We start from the raw sequence: 22,450 nt of genomic DNA, 5'->3' as shown, positions 1-22,450 counted from the left end.
ATACTTTCTTGCAAACAAAGTTAAAAAACTGAAGGGCAGTATAAGGAAAATGCCTTGCATGATGAAAATTTATGTCCTGATTATGTATGTTTAGCTTTCAGTGTTGAAATAAACATATGGTGACTAAATTAAAGGCGTCCATGGAGATGTTTTTCTGAACTTTTTTTTGCTGGCATTCACTTTGGCTAGTGAGGGGAAAATGGGTGAAAATGTGGACACCCTTTATAGTTCAAGTACACTGTTTTGTTTGATGGTAGAGGTTATATCTTTTCATTAGCAGGCCCAGAAAATATTTTTGTATCTCCCTTGGTGTGATCGTTATATTAACAAAAACTATGTAGATGTAGAGCATCTGTAAATCTTCCAGAAAGTCCTGCTATAATAAATATAATCAACTCTTGTTTACCATGCAGGTCTTATTCCCATTGTAGGAGCCAAAGTAAAGCCTTGTAGGATCAGTTTGACCAGGGGTGTCCTCTCATTCACCCTGAGGTATAGATTTAGAGATTAGAGATATACTAATCCAGTTCACCAAAGCGTGAAGAGTTCTCTGTTCCGTCCACAGTTACTACTTGGCTCCTGTGCTCACACACTGAGCCGTCCTGTTATTTATCCAAGGTACCACTGCTCTTTGCATGGCAGAGGCAAGGCCAGGCCTAGGCTACCCACCCTGATTCTAAGGCTGCTTCTGATCGATTATGCTGTTTTCCTTTAGCATGTCTTAAGATGGAAATGCTTAGATTAATCACTCTCTGGAATTGACTGAAAGCATCTTTCTATTAATCTTAACCCCTCATACCCTCAGACTATACAATAAGCCTATTGTATTTTAATACTGATACCATGTAAATCTCTTTCAATTTGCAATAGACGTAGAATTCTTGGATAAAACTTTACAATGACTTTTTAGACCCACTTAATTCCTTATTTCTAAGTGAAAATAATTCAGATTCACAGTGAACCAGTTGGTTTTTCAGTTCATCCATTTCGAGTGAACTTTGTAAAGCTCTATTTCTCAATTTTTCTCCTGAGAAATAGTTGAATTGCAGTTTAAGCATTGCAGAGAAGTAACTGATAATACTGATATTTTGGCTTTAACATCCTTACTTTAGTGTGGCAGTGAGTGTTGCAATATTAATATTTACTAAACACTTAAGTGTGATTCTTTGGATTTTGTGGCTGGAACGAGTGCATTTAAAAAGTATCCTTAGACCTGACTTTTTCAGGAATCAACCTTACATTGTGAGTTTTAGGTTCCAGAGGAGGCTCTAAAGGAGGTTATGGAAATCTAGCAGTGCCAGGGAAGTCAGATTATATGTGAATCAAATCACTTTTGACCTAAATTACTGTAGTTTGTGTCTAGTCTGTTTATTAATATACATGGCAAAATGACTACAAGTTATTACTAATTAAAAATATAATGCTAATACTTTCACTGTAAAAACACAGAATTTATGTTGCTTTCTTTCATGTTTTTCCCCACCATTTTCTTTTTTATCCCTACATTGAAAACTTTTGTTTGAGCCTGGGTATTTCTGTGAAATACCTGAGCTACATACACTTCTGATTATGAAGGAAGAGGTTTGTTAGTGTCTGGTATGGGCTGGTAACCTAACCTAAATACTTTTATTCTAAAAATTAATAGCCCATGTGCTTAATACTATTTAGAGTGTTTAAGAGATAGTATGCTAATAAAAAATAGGAGAGTTTTCTATATCTTATGAAGAATTTATATATAGAATTCAGAAGAGTGAATAAATATAAACAGATTAAAGAGGTTAGAAAGGAATATGGATAACATTTTCTCTTTTTAAAATTTAGAGATTTCGTATCTCTTTGGTGGGAGTTTCTTCCTAGGAAATTTGGTTGTTTATTCAGTGACTTTTTAGGGGGTGGGGACTGTGAGGATTTTAGTGCCATAAATGGGAGTGAAAACTGCATATGTAGACTGGTAACTTATGATGGAAAGTCACATCATACTCAGATTTATGACTTTGACAAGTCTTGAGTTGCCAGTTGTAATTTTTCATTGTTAGTATGAAAAATTCCAAAGAAAAATGCCATTGTGCTGTGTCTTACTAGGGATCTTTTTTATTACCTTAATTAATTTTGGGGGGGATGGACAGGGTACACACAGTAGCTCGCATACCTGAAATCTAAACGAAATCTAAATTAAAGGAAGATTTAAAAGCAACATAATGAGAAGTTTCAACTAGAGATGTATATCTAAGGTCTCTTCTGGCCCTAAAATCCCTTGATTCTCTGTTGCTTTGTATTTCCATTTTGCTTTAATTAGTTTTCCTTAAGAATTGGGGACCTTCAAGAAAATTAAATTTATTTATGTTGTTCTTAACCTCGTCAGAGATAATGAATAACAGAAAAGTATAGGACTAGAAGTGACACTGGTAATTATTGGTCAGATCAATGCAGTTTTTATGAGCTAAAAGAAACTTTTAAAAAAAAAAGCAACGACCTCAGGGGCTTACTATAACTATATCTACCTGCTGTTTGGGAATGCATAGCAATAGGCATTATCCTCTAAAGTCCTTTTTGTTTCAATATATCCCATTCCAGTTAATTCAGGAGAATTCATTTGAATATTTTCATTTAAGAGTAATACAGTGTAAAAAAAAAAAAAACCCAATTGTATATTATATTATTGGATGAATATTGGCATGCTATGAAAAAGTAGATTTTGTAATGAAAAATTTGAAAAAACACTTTATAGGCAAGTATTTTTATTCTGTCTAATGAAATGCATAAACTAGGTAACTGTGCATTTATTGTCTTTAGAAGAACATTTATTGTACTTTGTAGAATAATAAAGTTATGTGTGTGTGTGTATACACATATATACGTGCAGGTGTGTGTGTGTGTGTGTGTGTGTGTGTGTGTGTGTGTGTATCTAGTTTTTTTCCCCAAATGGTTTTAAGAAATCAAAACCCAGGCAAGAAATAGGCTTTCACCTTGGCCATACATTTATTCATTGTGCTCTTTATTTTACTTATTTGTTTTTAAAAATAGAGTAACAAGTAGATGCAAACAAGTTTTACTTCGACGATCATTTGGAATTAACATTTTCTTTCTTCTTAAAGTGGAATATGCAATTGTGATGATTAAAAACAAGCACTTTGGTATCTATTTACTTATCCATTTTTTGCTGTTTGATTGTAAATAAATGGCATCTACAGCTTGGATAATGGTTGCCATTCATCCTTTCAAGGCTGCACATAGCTATTTTATTTGGCTTCTGAAAGAAAGTGAAATCTTTTCTTTGCATAAATCATAGTCATGAAGTTAAATTCTAGAAGTACCTGTGGTAGTGGACTTTACAAAACCCACCCCCCAGGATTGCTAAAGCTTGTGGGCTAAGTTATTTGTTGAAACATATTTATCTGAATTCATGATCTTTGGAGTGTACCTTAGTCTTAACTCTCAATTTTTAAGTCTTGGGTAAATAGGATTAACTTCCCGGAAAGTTAGCAACGCTTGACATTTTTGGGAACTACAGAGCCCCAACCACCTCTATAACTCTCTATTTATTCTACCTAATAATGGAAGAAGGTACTCTGTTCGGGAGAGTCTTTGACTCCCACATTGCATTGAGGCTGGGTTTTATGGAGATGCATCTGATATGAGGCAACCCTAGCTACACTCAGTTGAATCTAAAGACATTGTTTTTTCATCTCTCTCTCCAAATGAGGAGTTCTCATAGGATAGAGATTATTAAAGAAAATTTGTGTGGTTGAGGATTATGTTACCCTTCCTCCGTAATACAACCCTTTTATCTCCTCTCCAACTCCCCAAATAAAAATAATGGTATCGATAATAGATGTTAGAAATTGCCAGTCATTTGGCTCTTGGAGGTCTTCTGTTACAAAAAGAGTAAAATTTCATTTTTTAACTTTTGACCCACAAACAGAATAATCATTGATTTAAATATAAACTAATATCAGGAGCAGGATTATAATTTTCCTAATTTCCATAAAATTTAATACTGACAAAGACTAAAGAATTCTTTATTTTAGAAATCTCATTTTACAGATAAGGAACATGGTGTTTGAGAGAGTAAGTCCTTTTCTCAGATCACTCCATTATATGGTAAGAAAGCTCGGATTCATGGCCCTACTCAGGCATCCAAATTCCCAGGCCCAGACTGTTTTCTCCTTTTCCTTCAGTTATTTATTTTTAGAGTGGGAAGAAGGCCAAACAACTGGCATAATTCTGAACAACATTTTTGAATGATTTTTGTTAGTTAACATTGAAAATGAAGCCAGTACTAATTTGTAGTGTAATTGGTTATCTACTTAATTTGGAATAATTAGCTTTATTCATATGTACTCTAGTTTCTGCCTAGAAGATGGTACCCAGAACTGGGTAATCTTCTGAATCCAATTTCCCAACTGACAACAGCATTGACATTTTTCTTTTACAAAGATCTCTGAAGTGGCTTTGTAGATAAGAGCCATTAATTTTTAGATCAAATTGGCTTATGGCCTTGAGAAGTTATGGTGGCACAGCCTCTCCTGTGATGTGTTTTATGCTGTTTTTTTTTGTTGTTTGTTTTTTTAATTCCATGGAATACTGTCAAGCCCTAGTGATGAGAGGCTGACTTTGATCCTCATACATAGTAAAACTAGTAGAAAAAAGAAAGGCTCCATTCTTGTTAAAGACAGGGCATTCACAGGTGGGCTGTGGCTGTAGCCATGAGGTTGTGGACGCCATTGCTTCTCTCCATTGAGGTGTCCTGTAAGCCCCTAGCTGGGACCACTTTTTCCCATTTGAAATAATGCATTTGAGTTCAGAATTACCTCTTGCCTCCTGAGGAGGCAGATTATTCTGCACAGCTGCAGACTTAAACCTTGGCTCAAGATGGCCAGGATAGTAATAATTATTTTACTTTAACCAAACAGAACAGTACGTTTGAAGATATTAATTATCCTGAGAGCATAGCTATGATGTTGAGGCCTTTCTGTTAGGGAACTGCTTCCAGGCTAAAAAATCACAAGTCATTTTTTTTCTGTTCTTCTCCCTTTTGCTCAAGAAACATCATCTCCCCCACCCCAACCCTTTTGGCAATGGAAAGAAAGAAAGAAAAGTCTACAAAGCTTATTGTAAGTGAAACTATATTCATAAATAGCTTCTTGATTGAGAACAAATGCCTCATTAATCTTAAGTACTTCAACCAGAGAGCACAAGTAAAGTCAGGAAGAATAATGACTGACATTTTGGGAGCATAACATACTGAACTATACACCAGGATGTGCGTGCCTGAAGGTCACTGGGCTACAAGGCATAGCTCCTTAGCAGTGAAGAAAGAGATTCTCTAGGAAGAATGGAGCGGGGAAAAGTATAGTGCAGACGTCTCTCATGAATGGCAAAAGTGGTCCACTGGCAGAATGAAGAAATCATATACTTTGCTATGTGTTATTGAAGGTCATGCTGGGAAGAAAGAATAAACCAGATGAGTTTTTATTTGAAAGTTGAATGTTGTACAATTTTAACAAAGTGAGATGTACGTTCAACTTGAAGTACTTTGCTCAGGATCCTGGAAATACTTTTATGTAAATACAGTAAGTTCTGTGTAGATTACCTCTGACCAGTCTTCACAGAGGTGCTTTTTCTTGCCATTAAGCATGTGCCTGGCTTGCGACCAGACAAGTTGTCTGCAAACCTCAAATTAATTTTTATATGGGTTTAAGCAATGCCATTAGAAAGATACATCCAGGGGGAAAAATCCAATTTGATACAAATACTTTCTATGACTTTCTATTCTTCTGTTATCTTCCTTCATATAAATGGTTGTATGATGATATTTAAATAATTAAAATTTAGTAAGAGTACCCCCCTCTACCAGATGTCCACTTCATAATCCCTGGAACCTGTGAGTATGTTATGTTGCATGAATAAGGGAATTATGGTAGCAGATGGCATTCAGGTTGCTAATCAGCTGAATTTATGAGTGGGAGATTATTTTGGTTACCTGGGTGTACTCAGTGCAGTCACAGAGTTCTTAAATGTGGAAGAGGTAGGCAGAAAAGGAGGTATGAGTGATGTGATACTTGACCTGCTATTGTGGCTTTGAAAATGGAGGAACAGGGCCATTAGCCAAGACGTGGCGGCCTCGAAAAAGCTGGAGAGGGCAAAGAAGTGGGTTCTCCCTGAGAACCTCCAGAAAGGAATGACCCCGCTGACACCTTGATTTTAGCCCAATGAGACCCATTTTGAACTTGTGGCCCATTGAGCTATTTACATTTGTGTTGTTTAAAGCCATTAAGTTTGAGGTGATTTATTATTGCAGTAATAGAGAACTAATGCAATATTCAATAGAAAAACAGCCTTTTGAAAGGGTGATTAGTTTTCCACTGGGCTTGTTGCATTTTCAGTGCCATCTCTCAATTTAAGGCATTTTTTTTCTGACGACCTTTTTCTGTCTTCCTATCCCACAGCCTCCAGCAATCCTTTAACTTCACCATGACGTATGATTCAGTAATGCTCCCACCATTTCAGTCTCTTCTTCCCCTCCTGTCCTTAACTTTTGTTTTCAGCTACTACATTTCCTTGCATACACTTTCAGCTTTGCTATTCTCCCCTGGTGGAACTCGACCCTGGTAAATCCAACTATGTATACTATGTCCCTGCACCCTGTAGCTAAATGTGGTGTGTAGAAACATCCAATATGCAGATTGCTCTTGCTTTCAATTTGTAACTGTAGGTGAGTCCTCAGTGGTGCCAGTAATTCATACTGCGTTCCCATCATCCATTCACTCTCCCACTCTCCTGGTTGACTGTTTCATACCTTCAGTCATCTGAAGCTTCCCTGTCTCCTCCCCCATCCCCACTCTCACCTCATGAACTCACATCATATTTCATTAAGAAATGGGAAACCATCACTAGAGATCTGCGAGTTTCCACATCCATCACATGTATAATATCTTTGTTCCTACCTAAGGCCATCTCCTCTCTTACACACAGGATCATAGGTCCAGGAAGTAATCTCTTTCTCCCACGTCACCAACGTTCCCCTCTCTAGATGATTCTCATTACCATCTACCCAAGCTGTTATTTCTTCCATTTTCAAATAAACAAAAAAACCTCTTTTGACCGTTTTTCTCCACCAGCTCCCACACTCTGTTTCACCAGCATGATAAAGTTGATTACCGCCTCCTGTTGGAAGCATCGTTTTCACTTTGCTTGAAGGATTTCCCACTCTATTGCTTTCCAACTCCTTCTTTACTGGCTACTTCCTTTCACTCCCCAGACTTTATTATATAGGTCTCTTCTCTACACCCATTTGGTAATCTCATCCTGTCTTATATAGCTTTAATGGTTTTACACGGCGTCTATTCATTGATGGCTAGTACTTTTCTCTGTCTAGCTCAGCATCTTCCCTGAGGTGCATATCTATATGGCCACCTTGCTGAGCAGCATGAATCTCAAATTTACCCTTTTTCAAACTGAATTCCATATCTTCTTCTCCTGCAGGCTTCCTTACTTCCAGATCTTCCAGCTGCCAACGCCAAAAATTTTAGAGTTAGATCTGATGCTTTTCTTTTTCTCATATCCCATGCCCATCTGACAGTAGTGTCTTGTCGACTTTTAAAATGAATCTACTTATTACCTCTTTCCAAGATTAAGGCAGTAACCTCCTAACTTCTCTTCTCACTTCTGCCCTTGAATCTCTATCCTCTGCTTTCAACACAGCAGTTGGAATGATCAGTCTAAATGTTAGTCAGATTATGTCCTTGCTGTGCTCAACCCTTACAGTGCCTTCCCATCTCAGAATAAAGTCGTTGCCTTTTTTCATGGTCTGTGAAGCCTTGTTAGATATTTTACCTCTTACTTTCTGACTGCCAGGAGCTGCCAGCATCACCTTTCCCTAGATAACTCCCTTGTCCTCTCCCATAGTGCTTACCATCCTCTACCATCTCATTAATCTACTGATTTAGTTTGTTTGCTGTCCCAACCAGAATGTATGTTCATTGAGGGTAGATTCTTTATCATTCACTAATGTTGCCCAGTGTCTAGAGCAAGGTGATTAGCCAATATTTGTTGGATGAATGTATGTTTTCAATTATAATACAAATTAGATGTGGGCATCTAAATTAGAGAGCTCACTTGCTAGTGTCAAATTCGTTGGACCCTGTTGAATTTCCATTCAGAAGATAACTGCAGGAAACCTGTCATTCAATTTCTTAATCACTCAGAATTCATGCCAGCTCTGTCCTGATGTGAGATCCTGCCCTCTCTCCAACCTTGACAAATGAGCCACATTCTCTAGATATGGTTCTTCCATGTTTTGTTGCTCAGCATTTCGTAGGCTAGTTTTCTGTTAATGTGATTAATTACTCTTTGTTTTCCTAGCTCAGACAACCCTATTTTACAGTTTTGCATTTCTGTTATGAACATGTCAGTTAAATAAGAGTGTGGGGAGGTACTTCAATCTCATAATTTTTCTATGGCACTAAAAATTGGCTTTAGCGTCACTTATGGATATGTCAGCTAAAATGAGGGCTTCTTACGAGGCAACTTGAGAATGTTAGTTATTGGCATTTCTTTAATTGATGTTTTCTAGAAGAGCCATTGGAACATGATTTCCCTCTAGTACAAATAATGAACAACTGTGATAGCTGTATTATAACAATGTCCTTCTCACCATTGTTGTTAATGTTGTGTCAGCACTTTGATTATAAACATTCTTTTTCATGGTTTAATAACTGAGCCATGAAGAAATCATTCCATGTTGTAAATTGGTTTACTAGCTGTTCATCTCAGTGGTGATTTTTTATGAAACCAAAGTTTAAAAAATACTTGTTTGTGTGAATGGTATTAGGTGAGGGAAAGGGACCCAAGCAGGAAAGGTACAGTGTCCAGAATATGTTCTGAATTTATACTTTTTCATTCAACTTTTAGCTGCGCTGGGGTGGAGGGAGGAAAGAGGATACAACAAAATGGTTCTTTTAATGCTGTAATTGAGAGAGAGGAATAACAGCTGCCTTATAGAGTAATCATGTTGTAACAGTCATTTCAGTACATTTTTGTTTTGTTTCAGGAAACATTGGTTGACTAGCAATATATCTAAATCTTTATAATAGTGAGTATATTTTATACTGCATGTTATTGTTCCTGGAAAGGCATGCTCATTAAACATAAGATAAAACAAGGCTGGTAATGAGCACTGATTGTTTAATTTTATTTATTTACTTCGTTCTGTAAGCCTGAATAATTTTGGTGTCTCCATAGGTTAGATTGGAAAGAAGTTTCGGTGCACTGAAAAACTAGAAGAAATCATAAATGTCCATTTAAATTTTTCATTAAGTAAAAAAATAGAAAAAAATAGGATAAACCTTCACAGTTATATTAATTTTAAATTACATATATTTAATGGAAAAAAGTTTTAATTTCTTTTTTTATCTATGGCATTGAAAAAATAGAATACTATTGAATATTGTTAGGAAAGTCTCCCATTCCCAACACTGAGATCCTCAAATCTCATTTTTTACAGAAAACTACCGATACTGTTTTGTCAATTGACCTTTCAGGTCTTTTCCATGCATAAACTGACATTATATATTGCTGTACTTCGGGGACCTGAATGGTATCAGTTTATTTAATATGCCAAAATGTTTTCTTAATCTTGTATTGTGTAATAGTAACTCACTATTAATGAATTTACCATATCTTTTTCATTACTGTTTTAAATTTAAAGCTTGAATCTCTTCTTATTGAAAAATTCAGATATTACAAATAAAAGCTAAGCAACTGATAATTCCAGTTCCTCCCAGAAGGAACTGTTTTCTCTATTGTAAACAGAAATGAAATGATAGTTGTTGTACACCTTCTACATAGATATAAACATTTATCTAAGGTGGAGTCAAAGAAATTGAATTGCTGAGTCATAATTTATGTGCATTTAAAATTTTGATTGATAATGCCAAATCCCTGTCCAAAACTACCATAATAACTCACATACCACAGAACTATTTATTTTCTGATTTAAAATCTGAAGTTATATACCATTATTTTTTTTATCTCGTTCATTCTTGAAGTTAGGTATCTTCCATGTGTTTATTGACAATGAAGAATTTTTTAATCTTTTTGCCTATTTTTCATAAGGGTGATATTTAAAAAAGTGGGAAATATATTCTTTTTTATTATTTTGTGTTAATTTATATAGTATTTTATTCATTAGAATTTTAAAATTTTGATATAGTCGAAATATATTAATCTTTTCAATATGCCTTGTGATTTTAAATGTTACGTATTTAAAAAGAAGTCATATTTATCCCAAACTCGATATATTTGTCTAAAATTTAATACCGTTATAGTTCTCCTTTGTTTTGGAGGTTAGATCTGTAAATCAATTGGAATTTTTGTGAACCATAGTGTGAGTGTGTGTATGTGCATGCTTCTTTCTCTCCCTCCTTCCCTCTCTCCCCATTCAGCTGAATTCATTATTGAAGAATCTGTGGTATTAATTTTTGGTTATTTATTCAGCTCTTTCTCTTTTCTAATTATCTCTTCTACCTAAGCGTAGTCTGCTATTTAACATATACCATAAGTTTTTAATTCCAATGTTTTTGTTAGAGAATTTCTATATCATTTTAAAAAAAATAAGATTTGTCATTTATTTATAGTCTCTTACTTGCATTCTTAATACCCACATTTAATTTTTAGACATATTAAAATGCTTATTTTACATTTAATTCTACCATTTGTTTTTTCTGCTTCTGGAACCCACATTTTCTTGTCTGTTTTTTGAGTTTTGATTGTGAGCCTGTATTCTTTAAAACACTATTTGGGAATTTCTTGAGGTGTTTGTTATAGGTAGTTGCTGAAAATTACAATTTTTACTTTTAAATTATCGCAATTCATCTTCCAATAATGCCGTCCTACTTCATGAAAAATGTAAGAAACTCACAGTGTAATTTTATTAACGCCCCTTCCCTTTGTGGTCTGAGCTTACATTTTATTTCTGTATACAGTATATTCCACAGTATTGTCATTTTTGTTCGAAGCAGTCAAGTCTTGTAATGAAACTTACAGTCTCTCTCTGTTGCTCTCTTTGTCTCTCTCAATCTCTCTCATGCATATGTATTTTGAATATACTAAAAATTTATTTTCTGTTACCTACATATTTACCCTTTTCAGTGTTCTTCCTTCCTTCCTGCCATGGTTCAAGCTGGTATAATTTTTCTTCATTTGGAAGTAATGGGTTTTTTTTTTTTTTTGGTTGTTTTTTTTGGTCATTTGTTATAGCATGGATCTCTTGGAGACAAATTCTTGTTGATTTTTTTGTCTGTGAGGTTGGTTGTTTTTATTTTTATTTTATCTTCATTTTTAAAGGATATTTTCCCTAGAAGTAGAATTCCAGGTTGCCAGCTTTTTTCCTTCAGTATTTTATAGATATTATTCCGTTGCCATTTGCCTCTACTGTTTCTCATTAGATTTCTGGTGTAATTCATCTAGTTGTTTACTGAATATACCTTTTTTCTCTGCTTTTAAAATATGTTTATTATATTTGGTTTTCAGAATTCTGACTATGTATTTAGGTGTGTTTTCTTTGTATTTATCTGCTTGAGGTTTGCTGGGCATCTTAGATTTGTGGGTTGATGTCTTTTTATTATTTTGGAAAGTTCTCTGTCATTATCTCTTCAAATATTCTCACCCATTCTGTCTTCTCCTTCTTGGACTCCAATTATATATAAACTGAATAGGCCATTATTTTCCCTTAGATCTCTATTAAAGCCATTGAACTTTTACTCTGCCAATTCCAGTCTCCTTTGAAATCTGTCTAATGAATACACCATTTATAATGTCATTTTTTAAATTTCTACTATTTTAATTTGTTTTCTAAATAGTTTCCATGACTTTGCTAAAGTTTTCCTATCTCTTCATATATGTCGTCTGTCTTTCTCATTAGGTCCTTTAACACTTTGAATGTACTAATTTAAAACTCCTGATTATTCCAATATCTAGTCCATCTTTGTATCTGATTTTTTTATTTCCTTTCTTGATCATAAATCATATTTTCTTGCTTTTTAGTGTACCTTGGACATTTTGTGTGCTGGACATTTTGTCTGTAGCAAATGAAGTTAATACTATTATTTCCAGAAAGGGCATGCCCCTTCATCTGTCAGGTTTCTAGAGTAGGAGTGAAGTCAGTGTGATTTGTATTTAGCCGTGTCTTGACTTTGTCAACCAAAGAAGAGGTTCAGGCTGTAATAAAGAACAAAAGGAATTTATTTGAACAAAAGGGGTTGCAACCTTGGAGGCACAAATTCAGGTAGCAACCTAAACTGTGCTCCAAAGAGAACGAAGAAAGGCAGGTTATTATAGAGGCAAAATTTATAAGTGTGGTTCCTATTTTGGTCCTCCATGTAAATGGAAGATTCTGGTAAAGTTAACAGGGATTCATTAGTTCCTAATATGTAAATGAAGGAGGCAAAAACTACTAGGAGGAAGTAAAGTCTATATATGTCCATGCAGCATTTGTTGTTCCAGGATGTTTATATCTCAGCCTTGAACTGAGTTTAGTAACAGGTTAGTAACATAATAGTTCTGAGAATGTGAGGCACAAGATTTACTTACATAGGCCCCATTTCCTCCATTATTTTCTCCATTATCACCTCCTGAACCACTATACCCAGACTATCTACTGGCCCTCTTATATGTAAGTTGTCTAGAGCCACAATTAAACTTTCACATATTTAACCACTGTTCTTATATTTATGAAATGCTTTACATTTATTAACAAATTTAAGGAAATAGTATTGTTTCCCCTTTTACAGGTAAGATATCTGAGGCACAGAGGGTGAATAACTGGCCCAAGGTCATACCACTAGTAAATGGCACAACCGTGATTTGAACCCTGGCCATCTGCACTTTGTTAAATACCATAATATAGCTTGGCTCTCTAGTTTTACGGTTCATCCTCTCAGTTAAATTGGATTCATTTTGCCTGAGGTTAGATTGCACAGATTGACTAAAATGCTCCTTTTGCCTGAAATGGTATCATTTTTTGAAGGATGAAGTGGAAATTTAATGATCTCATACCAATGAGTTTTATTAGCTAGATTAAGGAAATAAATGGGAATGCAGATTGTTATATAATATATGCTGCTTGGTAACACAATTTTTTTATGATTTGGGTTCTTTTGAGGGGATTAATTTTAAAAATGAATTCTTATTTATTTATTGAAATGAAGAAATAGGGACTTGGTTATACCCTTTATCATTATCTTCTTCACACTATGGTTAAGCACAAACAGGTCTTCTCCCCTTCTCAATTGTGAGCATCCTAGAGCAGGCACAGTCTCCTGTTTATTTTGGCACTGTACTTTGATATCTTGTGCCTCACCTTGTACCTAGAGGCACAGGATGCTTGGGAAAAGGAGCATGGACATGTGGTCAGCCATACCTGAGCTGGAACCCCAGTTGCTTACTTTGCTGGTTGGTTAGGGGTTGGAAAACTACAGTCTGTAAGTCAGCTCACTGACTATTTTTGTAAATAACATTATTATTGGAATACAGCCTCAACCATTTATTTACATATTGTCCTACAATGTCAGAGTTGATTAGTTGCAACCACTCTGTAGTTGTGCAAAGCCTAAATTAGTAAATACTCGGCAATTTACAGAAAAGTTTGGTGACCACTGGATTAGATGATTTTTGGCAAATTAAGCTCTTGAATCTTAGTTTCCCCATCTATGAAGTGGGATGTTAATTACTTAAGTTTGTGTTCAGGAAGGGAAGTAAAATATATGATGCTTTTGGCATAGTATCTGGAATGAATTATGCCTTTAATATAGTATCTGTTCTTCTGATAGAAGAATTTTTATTATTGACAACCAATTTAATGAATCAGTTGCCTTGAAGGATACTCTTATCACCTCATACTTTCTCAGTTTTTCACTGAATTTAAAGATGAGCGACAAACTAGTACAATTAGTATATTTGGAAGGTGCCAACCTTTATATGTGTCAGGCATTGCATAGATTCTTAAGAAAACTCGGGCTGCTTTTCAAGTAAGGGTTAACCTATCAAATTTTAGAATTATCAATTTTGTTCTCTGCTAATAAAGTACTATTTAAACAAAGAAGAAAAATAAAGTACTATTTAAACAAAGGAGAAAAGGCTTGAAATTATATTTCCTGATATTGCCTTCTACTGTACTATGAACACAGGCATTTAGTCAAATTGTTTACAAATGAATGAATTGACAGGTTGACATCTTTGTGTTTTCTATCAGATCAGCTGGTATGACCCATATGAGGGATGGTGATTCAAAAAACAGTGACATAACTGGACATGATTTTTTTTCTTTTCTACTTAATTTTTCAAAATTGAGTGAGCTGAACAGAATCCATGATATAATATAATATTATGTAAGTCACGTAAATATGTTTACCTGGCCATGAACATTTTTGTCTTTTACTAACAAATATGATTTCTCAGGTAAATAGTGGCAAGAATAACTCCATGTCAAATCATCGTTTTTTAACTCCATGTTAAGTCACTGGAGCCTGCAGCTTCCTTTCCTGAGTGTCCCAGTATATAAAAATGGTCTTGGCAATTTTTTAATCCTTTGGTAAGATTTTTTTCTCTGCCCTATTTTGCCATATTTTCTCATTCATTTTACAAATTCCTGTGGAAGGTGTTCTCTCTATTGGGTATCATAATATAGAAAGAGTAACCTGACAGATATTCTCATAGCACTCATCGAGCTTAGTATAGTGAGGACAGCAGAAGGAATTCAGCAAATAATTAAGAAGAGTAATGAGAGAGAAATAACTAAGCCAGGGGATTAGGAAAGCCTTCTCTGAGGAGTCAACATTTAGGCTGTGATGTCAGGGATTTGCTCAGTTTAATTAATGAAGAATGGAGCTCAGCGTGTCTGATGTGTTTGCGGGCAGAGACAACCTCATGGTAGGTCCCTGGGGTGTCTAAGCATGGAGAGTCTGCAAAGTGAAGGGCGACAAGGTTAAAGCCTGATGATCTAGGCCACAGTAAATACTGTGATGCATTAAAACCCACTCTGGTTGGTTCTACGTTGACTGTGGGGTGGCATTTGCAGTAGTTCACATTTGGTGAAGGATGCTGGCCATATCAGCTAGGATGGAGAGAAGAGGTTGAATTTGGAGGTGGAATTGACAGAACTTAATTGACTGGATTTAACATGAAGGGAAAATTTTGTTTTCTAGCATGAGCTAGAATGAGTGGTTGATAATACTTATGGGAAATAGTGAAGAAATATAGGCTGGGGAAGAAGATGTGAATTCAGTTTTGCACATGTGTTTGAGATGCCTGTAGAGCTGTCTGTCAGACATCCTAGGAGGTAAACGTTTGAGTCATTGGCCTTTTGAAAATCAGGGTAGTAGATCAGATGCCCAGCAAGCACGCGTGAATGGAGAAGTGAATAGGGTTTATGATAGAAATTACAGCATTTAAGGAGCGTGAAAGAGAAGCCTGTTAAAGGAAGCTGAGGATCAACTAGAGATAGAGTAGAACAATGAGGAGAGTGTTGGATCACAGAAACCACAGGCAGAAGCTGTTTCAGGCATGGTCGACAATGTCAAATGCTGCTAAGAGGTCAAGTGAACCAAGGACTTGAAATTATCCGTTAGATTTGGTGACATGGATGTCATTGGTGATGTTAGAAAGAACAAGTTTCATACTGTGGTAGGTGGGAGTCTTCGCAGCTCCACTTAAAATCTTAACTCTCAAATCCAGTGTAGAGGACTTTTTTTCTCCTGTTGTGGTAGTACTCTGCAACATGTGTACCTTTTAATGATCCTAATCGGTGCTTTAAAGCAGCTTCCATGCTGCTTTGCCATGTTTAACTCTGCTAACTTGTCCCTTTAGGCGTCTTCTCACTACTAGTTTCATTAATCAGACATCTAATTCTTTTAGTGTCTGGGCTCCTCACAGTTCACAACTTTCTTTTGCTGCATTCCCACTTTGATACTGACATCTTTTTATATACAATTTTGACTTAATGTTTTGTTTTCATTTTCATCGCCTCCATAGAGGTATGTTAAATTACTGAAAAAATACTAAAAATCGGTAATTTTTAATGAAATTATTATTGAATAATTTGAATATTATTGAATAGTTTGAATTATTGCAATTTTCTTTTTCACTATTTGGATTCCGAAAATCTTTCATTCTATGCTTCATCAAAACAAGTTATTTTAAAGGCCTCTAGAATATGGCTTTGTGGTGTGGATAGAGAACATTCTCCATCAAGTTATCTCCTTGACCTGGATTTATTATTGATTTAAATGTGTATATACAGGGCAGCTTTTGCTACTCTGAACCATTTATAATCACTTAGGAATTTTCAAATAGATGTGCAGAGACTTTTAGACACATAAAACCATTGAATAGCTCTGGTTATTTACCTTGTTTGTTTCCTTTTAGGAGTTATACAGATATGTTCATTCTCTTCAGTTATTTGTTACTGTTCTCAGAAAAATAAAAGCTGTGGAATTCGATTCTCCATTAGTAATAGTTGATACGTTAGATGGATTCCCTGTTAAGCTAGGCAAAACTAAGACTTACTTAAGGGAGATCACCTTGGAGAACAGATAAAGAAGTTTTATATATACAACTTAAGGGGGAAAACCCCAAAATAGCCTATAACTATTTTTTTAAAATCTATTAATTTAGTAAATTGGGAGGACAAGGTTGAAGTTGAAAATAAAAAAAATTACTTCTTAAGTATTTAATAAAAAGTTCTAGGTCAACAAAAGACATTGCATTGCTTTTTGGCCCTGTTTTCTCATGGTCATTTTCATGGGATTATAGTGAGAAATGATGATTAAAGTCTGTATTTGTAGTAAGGGGAGTCATCTTGAAGTGAAAAAGTCTATGCCAATCTAAGACACACAAAAGTGCCAGAAATATAAACTTATGTGGGGAGAATAAAGAAAAACATTTTATGGCATTGTTTTCTGGGACTGGATAGCCTTGGTTTATCAGAACAATTTTCCAACACCATTTGCCCACAGAAAGACTCAAATGATATTTTTTGTGATTTCTAGTTGATCCTCAGCTTTCTTAAACAAGCATACCTTTCGTGCTCCTTAAACACTGTAATTTCTGCACTAGATCCTGTTCACGTCTCTATCCACATCTTTTAAAAGAGCTTCCTGCTTATCCTTATATCTGAACAAAGTCTGTCAGTTTTCTACTTTTTAGCCATCTTGTACACATGAGTGGACTCCCAGAGCACAAGAGAACCCAGTCGTATTTTCTGTACTAGAATTCTAGTTCATACCTCTCTAGGCTGCCAAGTTCTGTGTGTCACAGCTTTCCTCCAAAGATGACAGTTGAACATGATACCAGGATAATGTTGGTTTCCTCTAGGAGATATATATCTCTCAAAAACATTTCTTGGGTGTACCCTCACCTTCCCTTTCTTTTTCCTTTCCTTTCTCAAACTGCTCAGAGATAGGCCTTCATAAAGTTCTTGATAGTTTCAATTTTAAAATAAAAAATCAGAATTTACAGGAATATTCAGATAAACAGTAAATGGCTGTTATTATATGGGTCTGATAATTGTGTGTGATATTTTTTCTCCCCTAGGAGTGCTGTCTCTGCAATTTGAGAGGAGGTGCTCTTAAGGAAACGAAAAACAATAAGTAAGTAATGCATTAATGTGTTGAATTTCATTGTTTTCTTCTCTCTAGAATGGTTCAACCTCTGGGTGGCTGTTTGCTTTACCTCTTGTTATTGTACGCATTGTTCCAGGGCTTGTGCTATCCAGATTTGATGTTGGGATTCTGGGCATGTCTTCAGAGACGGTTACTGACAGCGGTCCCCAACCTTTTTGACACCAGGGACCAGTGCTCCCATGAGAATCTAAATCCTGATGATCTGAAGTGAAGCTGAGGTGGTGATGCTCGCTCTGGGGAGCGGCTGCAAATACATATGATGCTTTGCTCGCTCCCCCACTGCTCTTCTCCTGCTGTGCGGCCCGGTTCCTAACAGGAGAAGGACTGGTACTGGTCCATGGCCCAGAGGTTGGGGACTCTTGGTTTCTGATACCACATTGACCTCTGCTGAACAGAAGTATTCTAAGTCTTGCTCTGTTCTGTCTTTGACACCATCAAGAATAACCCTTCTTTTACTAACAGTTTTTTCAAATGAAGGCAGTCCATATGATGTAGGTTCCATTGGAATTTTAGTGTTTAATATGCTGAACCCTATTAGTCTAATAAAACCAGGGTGTGCCTGAAAACAGTGAAGTCCGTTATCTTCAGATAAATAAGATCAATTATGGTCATAACACTAAAACAAAATCATTTACTTTAACACCAGCAAATTAACAAGAAAGTGGTATGTACTAAAATAGAAAACAGGGAGAAAATGTTGATTTTAAAATTTAAAGGGGACAGTTGGAGAATATGAGGAATCTTGAAAGTCATAAGCGAACATAAAAGAAAAGTAATCTGGTTTTTATAGCAATTGTTGAAATATATTTTTATGTGAATTTTATCTTCATGACCTAATTTTAATATTTAAAATGGAGCCAAAACAGTTTATAGGCTCCTTTGGAACTGGAAACATGTAGAAATGGTTTAGGCAGAGGTATTAAGTGGCACTTAAGCACCAAATTCAGCCCCCAAGATATGTTTTTATTTGATCAACACACACTTTATAAATTTGATCCACATTTTAAAGGTTGAGAGATTTTTTTTTTAATCCAGATTTTCATCTTTACTTGAAAAACGATTGTGCATCTCAGTAACAATATGACAATAACAAGGTGCGATGAGAACCTGGCCTAAATGGGCATGCGCTCCCCGGGTTACCATGGTTTACTAGTTTACATTTCCTTGTTTACACGTTTCTTTTTTCACATTCTGTCTGGCCCCACGGGCACTGGACTTGGGACCCTGGGTGTAATGTAATGATAGAGTTTGTGTAATTGTGTGCACGTGCATGTTTCTGATTGCTTATAAGTAAGAGTAAAGGCATTTATCATTCCGGTGTTGATAAAGTTTAGTTTAAGAAACTATTTTTGCTTAATTTTGGATCCTCATCTTCCATAGTCTTAGTTCATGAGATTAGCACTATACTAAAAAATATTGACTAATTCTAGGATGTTGCACAGGTCATGCAGACTGTGAGATAATTTTAGGTGGTTCCTATAAAGACAAATGGTAAGAACTTCTATTCCTATTCTTGGGCTAGGACAAAAAGGAGTAGTTTTCGCTAAAGAACTGTAGTATTCATTTAGATATGAAAGAATGCCCTGATGGGGTTGACACTTGTCCTTTCTTCCTGTGGCCTTTAAAGGCAGGATGCAGTCTTTTATTCTTTGAGCGAAATAAATATTCTTTGACTTGAAAATAGATTGGTGGATTTGATATTGTTTCAAGATCTTTTTAAACCTCAAGAGTCTTTTATTTATTTGGGGCTGAATATTTATGAGAAACTTAATAGTATTAATGAGGATAGTGTCATTTTTTTCTGGAGTAGTTCGGAATTTGAAAGGAAACAAGGGAACAAGCTAAATTTCATTTCTCTTTATGTCTAGGTTCCTTTGATTATAGTAGGATTGCAATGAGAAACAATTTACTTAATCAGTATAGTTCTTCTAGAAAACTTTTGCTATTTGTTCTAGTTTGCTTTATGATAGTTATGTAAAAAGATTATATGCTATACCTAGTTCTTACCTTTTATTAATTGAACTAATCTTTTCTCGTATTAATTAGCTTAAGTATATTAAGCATCGAATGGAATAGCAGGTCTGTATTTCAGCATCAAATGGAATAGCAGGTCTGTATTTCAGTGTTTTGCAGATCACGTGTAGAAAACTATATGTGTATTGATAGAATCGAGTTCTTGGTCTTCACCTACTTTTTCATATCACAGTGGTGGGCAGGTGTGGTACTGAATGCATCCAGATATCTAATGGGTTTAAAATTCAAAGAGTAGTCTTTTCGTTATGGATTTAGGCGTTTGGCTTTCTTTCTCATCTGCGTATTTTCCACCATTAAGAATTGCATTGCCTGGTTGAAGTATAAGGTATGTAAGTTTAGGGAACATTTGTTTATGTTTAATGTCTCCTTTCCTGTAGGTGGGCCCATGTCATGTGCGCCGTCGCGGTCCCAGAAGTTCGATTCACTAATGTCCCAGAAAGGACACAGATAGATGTAGGCAGAATACCTTTACAGAGGTTAAAATTGGTGAGTGGCAAAGCTTCTTTTTTATCTCATAAATTAGTGTTAATTTACATTTTGAATATTTCTATTAATACACACATTCCCAAGATAATTTTTTCTCTTAGCTTCATTTCTGTCCTTTTTTTACTTTAGCCTAAGTTGACTTATCTGTAAACATACTCTTTTTCTGTTATATTGCAAATATGCTTATAACCTTCCTCAAATTCTTTTTGAAATAAGACAAAAGAATACTACATTTCCTGGATTAAGGTGGATTTTCAAACTGTAGGCTATTTGGTGAGTTTTGTTAGAAATGGATCTGAGCTGTCCAACTATCTCTTTTTAATTTGTTTAATTTCTCTCTCTCTTAATCTTGACTTAGCCAAATGCATCTAACCTGATTTTATCATCTCTTCACCAAGAAGATTGTTGCAGAGAAATACAAAAACTTTTATTATTACCAAGGGATTTTCTTACTTACGAATAGATGCCAAACTCTCTGGTTGATTATCTTCTGACCTACTTTCTGTTTTAGAAACTTTCATAAAAATCTTCCCACTGATTCTCTTTGTTAAGTGTATTTTTCTTTGAGAAGATAGACCTTTAATGTCCCCAACATTGAAGTAACCTTGGAGTTCTGTTAAATTGTGATCCAACAGACCATTTGCTTAGGCCCTTATAGTTCATATTTAATGACAATTTTCCCTAAAGTTAAATTGTGTAAACTTAAAATATTGGAGCATGTCTTACATGTGGACTTAATTCTCTAGAATTTCTTCAGTTTTTGTTATTCTTAACTTGAGATCTTTCTACTATAGAATGTTTCAGGCACTGCAGCTGTAACTCTCTACCTGACTGTTAGTTGTTTTGTTGCTAGTCTCTTACCCACCGAGAAAGGGAGCTGGACGTACTGTTTCTGGACTTTTGTCATAGGTTCTTAGAATCTAGTCTATCTTCTTTCGTTCTCATAGAAGAGAAAGTGAACACCATTATTTCTCATTATAGCTGTATCGAGAATTTCACACTGCTAAAAAATAGTGACTCTTTATGGAGCTGTTGATTGCTGTTGGCAGAAATGAGTAGTGGGACCAGGATGCTCAGGATATCGTAAGGGGAGTTTTGTGAATGATGTGGAAATGAATGGGCCATTTAAAGCTCACAGTGACTATCAGAAGAGAGTAAAATTCTTCGGCTCCTGGACTTCCATGGGAAAGTTTGAAATCTTACATCTTGCTCACCAATTAAAACACCAATAAGAAATAAACAAAAAAACATTTGCTAGAATTAATACTGTTAGGCAGGATATTTAAAAAAATGTCAAGTTCACCAAATGTTACAGAATTTAATGTTCAGTGTGATAAATACTAACAAATATCTTACATTTTAATTTTTTTCTGATTTACAAGTAATAAGTATTTGCAAAAATTCAAACACTACATTTAATAATCACCTTTGGTTCTCTCTCCTGAAAGATGACTTCTATTACCCAGTTTAATGCTCCTCAGAATTAGTGGTCACTGCTTTTTTTTTTAAATTTCTTTTTATTTTCTTTTTTATTTTTCAATTACAGTTTCCATTTAATATTATATTAGTTTCAGGTGTAGTAGACATTTATATTATTTACAAAGTGCTCCCCCAATTCATCTAATACCCACATGACACTATACATATTTATTGAGTATATTCCCTTTCCTGTATTATTTTGCAAACACCAACACTATTTCTTAATTAATAGTATTTCTTTTTTTAAAAAAATTTTATTATGGTGACACTGGTTAATGGAATCCAGTGTTTCAGGTGTACAGTTCAATAGTAAGGCATATCTATATATTGCATTGTGTGTTCACTACTCATAGATTGAGTGGTCACTGCTCTTGATGCTTCCCTTTAAGGATTTATATCTTGGCAACTGTTGTTCAGGAATGTTTCCTTAATGATGTATTGTTATCCACACCAGTCCCAGAGGGGTTTTAAGGAACAGCAGGGAAGGGCAGCATGGGAAAATGGCAAAGCTTATTTTTTTCCACAATGCTTTACTCATCTTGATTGTATATATCACATATTCCTTATGGAATGTTTTCCATCCCTAAACAGTTGGTACCTTTATTATACTATGTCTAGACTGAATTTAAAATCTCCTAAAGTCTATTTTAAATGACAATGTAGAGCTGTCCATGACACATATTGGGTGCAAATAGCAGATTGTAGATCAGATCTTTTTCTGTTTTTAATTTTTAAATTTTATATGCAAAAATAATTTAATTTTTTAACTTTTT

At 35.1% G+C, this 22,450-nt stretch overlaps 1 protein-coding gene across 9 annotated transcripts in view; it reads left to right on the top strand.

The window, feature by feature from the left end:
- The window catches only part of KDM4C (lysine demethylase 4C), a 363,396-nt gene that overhangs the window by 238,904 nt on the left and 102,042 nt on the right, over window positions 1-22,450 (top strand). For all 9 annotated transcript variants that reach the window (XM_039879670.1, XM_039879403.1, XM_039879513.1 and 6 more), the window contains 2 exons: window positions 17,590-17,645; window positions 20,090-20,198. In XM_039879670.1, the coding sequence (XP_039735604.1) occupies window positions 17,590-17,645; window positions 20,090-20,198 (165 nt within the window). The remainder of the gene's footprint in view (window positions 1-17,589; window positions 17,646-20,089; window positions 20,199-22,450) is intronic.

The sequence above is a fragment of the Pteropus medius genome, unplaced genomic scaffold (genome assembly GCF_902729225.1).
Source record: "Pteropus medius unplaced genomic scaffold, Ma_sr-lr_union100, whole genome shotgun sequence".
NCBI classification, from domain to species: domain Eukaryota; kingdom Metazoa; phylum Chordata; class Mammalia; order Chiroptera; family Pteropodidae; genus Pteropus; species Pteropus medius.
The sequence above is the reverse complement of the archived record's forward strand: the minus strand, read 5'-3'. Positions and strand labels throughout refer to the sequence as shown.